This window comes from Otolemur garnettii, unplaced genomic scaffold (genome assembly GCF_000181295.1).
Source record: "Otolemur garnettii isolate 467f Iridium unplaced genomic scaffold, OtoGar3 scaffold00029, whole genome shotgun sequence".
Taxonomy (NCBI): domain Eukaryota; kingdom Metazoa; phylum Chordata; class Mammalia; order Primates; family Galagidae; genus Otolemur; species Otolemur garnettii.
Genome location: NW_003852424.1, coordinates 12,910,517 through 12,919,265, shown reverse-complemented (window position 1 = coordinate 12,919,265; position 8,749 = coordinate 12,910,517). Strand labels below are relative to the sequence as shown.

Here is an 8,749-nt window from a genome sequence, read left to right as displayed (position 1 = left end):
CACAGCAACCTCCAACTCCTGGGCTCAAGCGAGTCTCCTGCCTCCGCCTCCCAAGTAGCTGGGACCACAGGCACCCGCCACAGCGCCCGGCTATTTTTTGGTTGCAGCCGTCATTGTTGTTTGGCGGGTCCGGGAAAATACTATTAATTAAAAGGGAATATTAAATTTTATTTTACTATGGTATAAAGGTATCAAGTTGTTGCAAAATCATTTGTTGTAATGATCATCCTTTTCCCACTGAATTATTAGGGAATAATAATTTGTAAAAAAATCACTTTATCACTGTTGTGCATTTCTGTTTCAGATAGAACCTAGTCCAGGAATTATGCTACTGTCACATTTTCTTAAGCACTATTGTTTTTGTTCTGCTTTGATGTATAACACCCACCTTTTGCATACCTTCACTAGCTTATTAAAGATGCTCTGTACCACTCAAACTGATTATCATCTAGGGAGCTAGCGTTCCATAGGGGAAAAAAAAGTCTTTCAAGGAGCATAAACTTTCATTACAGAATTTTCAAAACAACTCAAAAGTGACATCATGTGATTACCGCCCAAAGTTTAGAAGCTATGGAACTTAACACCATCATTGTGAGTTAAAAATGTACCCTGAGAATATGAAACATACCACAATATATAATATATTAAAAAGGGGAGGGGGTCAGGTACAGTGACTCACACCTGTAATCCTAGCACTCTGGGAGGCCCAGGTGGGTGGACTGTTTGAACTCACGAGTTCGAGACCATCCTGAGCAAAAGCAAGACCTCATCTCTGCTAAAAACAGAAGGCAAGAAGATTGCTTGAGCCCAAGGGTTGGAGGTTGCTGTGAGCTATGATGCCACAAGCTTTCTAACCAGGGTGACAGCTTGAGATTTTGACTCAAGAAGGGGGAGGTAGGGAGATAAAAATGAAAATAAAAGCTGATGGACTAAATTCTTTTTCCTCTTCCTCTATTCACAAATGTAAAACTTTTTTTTTTTTAAATTTTGCTTTCAATTTCAACTGGCTTTCACTCATCTTAGTTCGAAGGCCCCCCACTCCCTACTTTTCTTCCTTTAGCAATTCTCTTGCCCTTTGCCTCCCAAGAAGCTGGGACTACAGGCACCCACCACAACACCCGGCTTTTTTGGGTACAGACCGGTCTCACTCTGGCTCAGGATGGTCTCGAACCTCTGAGCTGAGGCAATCCACCTGCCTCAGCCTCCCACAGCTCTAGGACTACAGGTGCGAGCCACGCCAGGCCCACAAATGTAAAACTTTTTTAACCACTTGTCCTAAGACCTAGACTTGGTCCTTTTTCTTTGTGACTTTGCTTATCTTAATTCCCCAATGGTCTTCTTTTACCTTTCTGCCCTCTAACTCTGCTCATTTTTGGAAGTCTTGCCTGGGCTGAAGTAGTTACTCAGAAGCCTCCGCAGCCTATTCCAGTCCTGACCTTCCTTTTCCCAACTCCTAGTCTGGTCTTTACTTCCAAAATAGGCATATTTTGTTTTAGACTCTTCCCTCTCTTATATGTTTGTTTCATTATTTATTATATATATTAATAGCAACATATATTAGTTTATTAGTTCATTGGTTTTATACTTGTAGCTACATCATAGACATTATCTCCTTTTTTTGAGACAGAGTCTCAAGCTATTGCCCTTGGGTAGAGTGCTATTGTGTCACAGCTCATAGCAACCTCTAACTCTTGGGCTCAAGCAAGGCTCCTACCCCAGTTTTTCTATTTTTAGCAGAGATGAGGTCTAGCTTTTGCTCAGGATGGTCTTGAACTTGTAAGCTCAAGCAATGCACCTGCCTTGGCCTCCCAGAGTGCTAGAATTACAGGCATGAGCTACCCACCTGGCCCGTAGACATTATCTTATTATTTATTATATTCACTATAACACACTTTTGGGCATATAGCAGATATTTACTAAATTAATTAAGAGATAAAATTTATTAAAAAATAGATAAGATATAAAAGAGTAAACATAGACTGAGACTCCAAAATGCTACAGAATGGAGGAATACCTTTAGGTTTAGAACTTCTTAGTGTTCTTCCTCTGTCTTCCAATTTATCTGTTGTTCTTCCACTGGCGATTTTTTGGATCCCCTTCTCCCCAGCCACGTCAGGGCTGCCATCCGGTAATAACTTTTGAGCCTTTACGTTCAGCCTTGCAACATTCAACATCTTTAAGGAACGGCACATGGTATTCATCTTCTGCCTCACTGGAGTACAAGGGATACCTCCTTCCAAAACATCATTAGGGAAAGAACAGTAAATTACTTTTCACTTCGTGGAATCAAGAACTACTTTAATTCAGATTACTGTGAAGGAATATCAAAATGAAGTCTATCTCTTCAGAATGATCTGAACTAGTGAGCTCTTACATCTCTTTCTACCCCACACACAGGGTAGAAAGATAGCCCTTCTTTTAATCAAAGTTTAGGAACTAAACATCTTGATATGATTAGATGATTTTTTTCCCACAAGGCAAATAACAAACACATTCAGTTGAGTGTTATCCAATGGCCACAGAATTGCAATGAAACTATTCTGAAAGATAACTTAGGAATCTGCATTAAGAGCCATTTTCATGTTCCTTGACATAGTAACTTGTTCCTGGAAATTTATGCTAAGGAAATTACTGAAAGAACAAATTATATGCATGAAGCATACTGTAGTATTATAATGATAAAAACTGAAAACAATCTGAATGTTCATCAATAACAGAGAATTTTGTAAATTTTGTTAAGCAATGAGGTAGAACAATAACTAAAAAGGCAAGGTGGCAGATGAACAAATATTTTAAAGTAGAATATAAAGTTGTATTTAAATTTGTTACAATTAGAGATAATCATTAGGAAGGTAGGATTGTGGGTGATCTTTTTTAAAACACTGTCAGACTAACAATTACTTTTTTTTTTTTTTGAGGCAGAGCCTTTGTCGCCCTTGGTAGAGGGCCGTAGTGTCACAGCTCACAGCAACCTCCAGTTCTTGGGCTTAGGTGATTCTCTTGCCTCAGCTTCCCAAGCAGCTGGGACTACAGGCGCCCACCACAATGCCTGGCTATTTTTTGTTGCAGTTTGGCTGGGGCTGGGTTCAAACCTGCTACCCTCAGTATATGAGGCCCAGTGCCCTACTCACTGAGCCACAGGCGCCGCCCCTAACAATTACTTTTAAATTTGCAATATAATAATTTGCCCTTCTTCAGTTACCATTTTAACCTCATTTCAGGGAATGTCAATGTTTTAAAATAACAGTCTCAAAAGACTGCCTTAAGAAACAGCCTTTCTTAAGACTATATGCATACGTTTCTTTTTGCTGTCTTCTTGATTAGCTATAGTGGACTCTTCACGAGATTTTCGCTGGTAGAGCTCGGAAAGGTAATATGTTAATTCACTTTGGGTTTTGGAAGACTCTTCCTTATCAGCTGGAGCAGCCTGTAGTAACCTGTAAAGTCAAAATATCTAGGATAAAACCAAAATTCTAATTTTTCAAAATGCTTTAAAAATACAACAGCAAAGGCTCAGCGCCTGTGGCTCAAGTGGCTAAGGTGCCAGCCATATACACCTGAGCTGGCGGGTTTGAATCCAGCCAGAGCCCACCAAACAACGACTGCTGTAACCAAAAAATAGCCAGGCATTGTGGCAGGTGCCTGTAGTCCCAGCTATCTGGGAGGCTGAGGCAGGAGAATCACTTGAGCCCAGGAGTTGGAGGGAGCTGTGAGCTGTGATGCCTAGGTACTCTACCCAGGGGACCAGCTTGAGGCTCTGTCTCAAAATAAACAAACAACAACAAAAAAGAACAACAGCAAAAACTCCATTATCCTTTTAAAAGCTAATCAAAAGATATTTCCACAAGATATCTTCAAAAATATTTTCTTAGGAGGGAAAATGTCCTTCCTTTCCTTTTCAACTTGAACAAACTTAGGGGACACAGTTGCCTTGCTTACAAAACTATGAATTATTATACACAATATTGCTTTTTATTAATAGGATTCTTCATGAATTAGGGTACATGTCTAACTATGGCAACTATTTTACTTCTGGGCTTCCATAGTTTTTTTTACTCAGTTTCCATACACTAAAGTACAAAATCATGTAATACAGTGTAATAAGGATTACAGTGACTTCAGAATAATTCTTTCACATTGTAAGAAACTAATTTGAGATTGATAAGAAAATGAGGAAGTAGGGCAGGCAGGATGATTAGCTATTACATGCTTTTCTACCTAGAGCTAAATATCAATCACTAAGAAAATTATAACAATGGCACATTAAAAACGTATTATTTGTATTTCGATATCCTCCATTATCTAACATTATCTGACTAAAAAGGGAAAAAATTATAGTGACCTTAACTGTATAGATAGACGTTGGCTAGGCATAGTGGTTCAAGCCTGTAATCCAAGTACTTTGGGAGGCCCAGGGGGAAGGATCACTTGAGGCCAGGAGTTGAGGTATTACAGGTATCAGTTTCATACATATAGCCAGTTTGAGCAGATGAATTCTTCCTAAAAAATTTTTTTGGCCAGGTGTGGTGGCTCACGCCTATAATCCTAGCACTTTGGGAGGCTGAGTCAATTAAGCTATGATGATGCCATGGTACTCTAACCCATGGGGACAGGGTTAGAAAAAGTTTTTTTTTTTCTAACCCTCAAAAGGTTTTTTTTTCCCCCCTGAGACAGACTCTCACTCTGTCACCCCTGCTTGAGTACAGTGACATCATTGTAGCTTACTACAACCTGAAACTCCTGGGCTCAAGGAGTTCCTTAGTGTTACAGGCATATGTCAAGGTGGTTGGCTAATTTTTCTATTTTTTGTAAAGATGGAGTATCGCTCTTGCTCACGCTGGTCTTAAATGCCTGCCCTCAAGGGATCCTTCTGCCTCTGTCTCCCAGAGTATAAGGATTGCAAGCATGAGCCACCGCACCAGGAAGAACTTTCCTTTAACAGCGAGGAGGTTTTGTCTGTTTTTTGCAGTTAACTTTTAAAAATATATGGACATTAAAATTAGAAAATTATAGAGAGCAGCATGAAGTAGACAAGTATGTTATCTACCACTAAGATTAAATACTTGTTAATAGTTTGTTATATCTGCCTCAGATCTTTTCTTAAAGATCTTTTTTTAATTATTATAGACACAGCTAAAGTGCCACACTACCTCTTCTTCCCAGATACATTCCTAGATTTTTAACTTAAAGACACACACATAACAAACCAATGTAATTGTTATTTCAAACGTCCTAAATTTTACATAAATATGTATCACCTTTTTGCAATTTTATTTTTTTTTTGAGACAGAGTCTCACTTTGTCACCCTCGGTAAGGTGCTGTGGCATCACAGCTCACAGCAACCTCAAACTCTTGGGCTTAAGCGATTCTCTTGCCTCAGCCTCCCAAGTAGTTGGGACTATAGGCACTTCCAATAATGCCAGGCTATTTTTTGGTTGTAGTTGTCAGCGTTGTTTGGCAGGCCTGGGCTGGATTTGAATCCGCCAGCTCAGGTGTATGTGGTTAGCGCCCTAGCTGCTGAGCTATAGGCACTGAGCCTGCAGTTTTTATTATACTGGTTTTTCCAGAGTTTTCCATATGCATAGAAATAGCTCTAGCTTATTCTTTTTAACTAATCTATGTCTAATATTCTACTATTTGACTATACTGTATTTTATTTATTCTTTTCCCTTCTGAAGGCCAGTTGGTTCTTCCTACTTTTTTACTATTAATGAATATTACAGTATAGTTTTCTTGTGTTTATGCTAGAATTTCTTTAGTATAGATACTTAGAAATGTAATTGCTGGGCTTGGTGCCCATAGCACGGTGGTAATGGCGCCAACCACATACAAGGAGGGTGGCAGGTTCAAATCAACCCCCGGCAAGCTAAACAACTGCAACCAAAAAAAAAAAAAAAAAAAGCGGGGGTGTGGTGGCAGACGCTTGTAGTCTCAGCTGCTTGGGAGGCTGAGGCAAGAGAATCGCCTAAGCCTAAGAGTTGGAGGTTGCTATAAGCTGTGATACCATTGCACTCTACTGAGGGCATCATAGTGAGACTCTGTCTCAAGAAAAAAAATAATAATAATAATAAAAAGAAATGGAATTGCTGGGTATCAGAGTATGTGAAGAAATTTTCAAATCATTCTTTAAAATGGTTGAAAGCTCACATTTCCCTATGTGCTATTACCAGAACTATTAATTTTTGACTATCTAATAGATATAAAATAAATCTATTGGGTTTTTTCTTACTGTGGGTTTAATTTCTGGCTCCCTGAACGTAGTATCTTTTCAAATAATTGGCCTGTTAATTTCTTCTGTGTGAATTATTTTATTTGCATTCTTTGCTCAATTTTCAATTGAATCCCTTGTCTTATTGATTTTTAGAAGCTCTATACTAATTTGCATACTACTCCTTTGTTGCTTATATGGAATGTAGTTATACCCAAGTCTATGAATTACTTGTCTTCTTACTTTAATGATATAGACATTTAAAAGTTCATCATACTCAAATTTATCCGTTTTCTCCACTTTGGCTTGAATTTTCTTTTTTTTTTTTTTTTTTAAGACAGAGTCTCAAGCTGTTGCCTTGGGTAAAGTGCTGTGGCATCATAGCTCACAGCAACCTTAAACTCTTGGACTTCAGAGATTCTCTTGCCTCAGCCTCCCAAGTAGCTGGGACTACAGGTGCCCGCCACAACCCCCTAGTATTTTTTGGTTGTAGTTGTCATTGTTGTTTGGCATGCCCTGGCTCCAGTGTATGTGGCTGCCACCCTAGCTGCTGAGCTATAGGTGCTGAGCCAAGGTTAGAACTTTCTTATGTCTTGTTTTAAGAGCTCCATCTTTCTGAAACAACAGGATACTTTGGACTCAGGAGTTCAAGACCAGCCTAAACAAGAGATCCCCATCTCTACTAAAAGCAGAAAAATTAGCCAGGCTTTATGGCAGGTACCTGTAGTCCCAGCTACTTGGGAGGCTGAGGTAGGAGGATTGCTTCAAGCAATCCCGCTTGAACTCAGGAGTCTGAGGTTGCTGTGAGATAGCCTGACAACACGGCATTCCAGCCTGAGCAACAGAGTAAGACTATCTCAAACAAAACAAAACAAATCCGCCTAAACACTTTTATCCTCACTTTCATATTCTCTTAGATCTTTTTTCCTTCTAAGAATTTTAAAATTTTGCTTTTCATATGTAGTGTTTTAATTAGAAATGTATTATTAGGTATGCTATGAAGTGGAAATCTAATTTTTATATTTTTTTCTTACAGATAGCCAATTGTCACATCACTATTTACTGAAAATTCTATTCTTTCTCTGATTTATAATACCACTTTTGTTATATGCTGAGTTCCTATGTACGAGTCGGTCACTTTCTGGATTCTCTGTTCTCTTCTGTGGGTCTATTGTCTATCCTTGCACCAACGGCACACTGCTGTATTTACAATAGCCTTATCGCAACTTGATATCTCATAGGGGGAAGTGCACTTGTTTTTTTTTTTTAATTTTTGTTTTGAGGTACACTTGTTTTGCTATTGGTCCTTTATTCTTATTGATCTTTTGCTACATTTATTCTAAGTACCTTAACAATTTGTTAACATAAATAAATTATATCCTTTTCTGTAAATAATTTCTAGCTGCTGTTGGCATATTATTGACTTTATAATTTTTGCATCTACTAATATTACTGAATTTTCTTAGAAGTTTAATCATTTGCCTGTAGAATACTTTGGATTTTCTATAAAGAATCACCCTCCTTCAAAAACTTCACTATTTATACCTCATAAAAATACTTAAGAGATTGGCAAGGTGAAGTGGCTCACACCTGTAATACTAGCATTCTGAGAGGTCAAGGTGGGAGGATCACCTGAGCAAGAGTGAGATTCCACCTCTACCCAAAACAGAAAAAAATTAGCTGGGCATTAGTGGCCAGTGCCTATAGTACCAGCTACTTGGGAGGCTGAAGCAAGAGGATTGCTTGAGCCCAGCAGTTTGAGGTTTCTGTGAGCTAGGTTGATACCATGGCACTCTGGCCTGGGTGACTGTTTTAAAAAAAAGTAAAAGATAATTTTAAAAAATACTGTGGGCCAGATCTGTTCATAAAACACTGAGGGAGATTAAAGAAAGACCTAAATAAATGGAGACATGTACTATGTTCATGGATTAGAGAATTAGATGATTCAACGTTAAGATGACAATTCTTCCCAAATTAATTTATCTACGATTCAATTCATTACTAGTCCAAGATCCAACAGCTTTTTGGGGGAAATTGACAAGCTGATTCTAGAATTTATATGAAAATGCAAAAGTTTAGAATAATCAAAGCAATTCTAAAAAAAACAAAAAACAAACTTAAGAGGACCTCCTGAGCTCTTCCAAAGTTATAATATGTGATAGTGGCATAATGCAATATTGAAGACAATGTGATATTAATATAGTTTCTGGCCTCTATTCTGTCTAGAAATGCACAACGGTGGTCAATTGATTTTTAACAAACGTATGTCAGTAATCCAATGGGAAAAGGATTGTCTTTCAACAAATGGTGTTGGAACAACCAAATATCTGTGTGAAAAAAAAAAAGCTCAACTTTATCTCTTAATAATAGTTTGATTTTGTTTTATCTTTTACATTTCTAATATTATTTGTCTTTTTTTTTAAAAAATTGATCAATCTTGCTATAGATTATTTTTTTTTTTTTTTTGAGACAGAGCCTCAAGCTGTCCCCCTGGGTAGAGTGCCGTGGCATTACAGCTCACAGCAACCTCCAACTCCTGG

The 8,749-nt window shown here is 38.2% G+C and overlaps 1 protein-coding gene across 1 annotated transcript in view; it reads right to left on the bottom strand.

The window, feature by feature from the left end:
- Window positions 1–8,749, bottom strand: part of TICRR (TOPBP1 interacting checkpoint and replication regulator) — a 49,115-nt gene that overhangs the window by 27,483 nt on the left and 12,883 nt on the right. The window contains exons 6-7 of the mRNA XM_003788821.2: window positions 3,298–3,437; window positions 2,015–2,233 (exon numbers count right to left, since the gene is read on the bottom strand). Coding sequence (XP_003788869.1) covers window positions 2,015–2,233; window positions 3,298–3,437 — 359 coding nt within the window. The remainder of the gene's footprint in view (window positions 1–2,014; window positions 2,234–3,297; window positions 3,438–8,749) is intronic.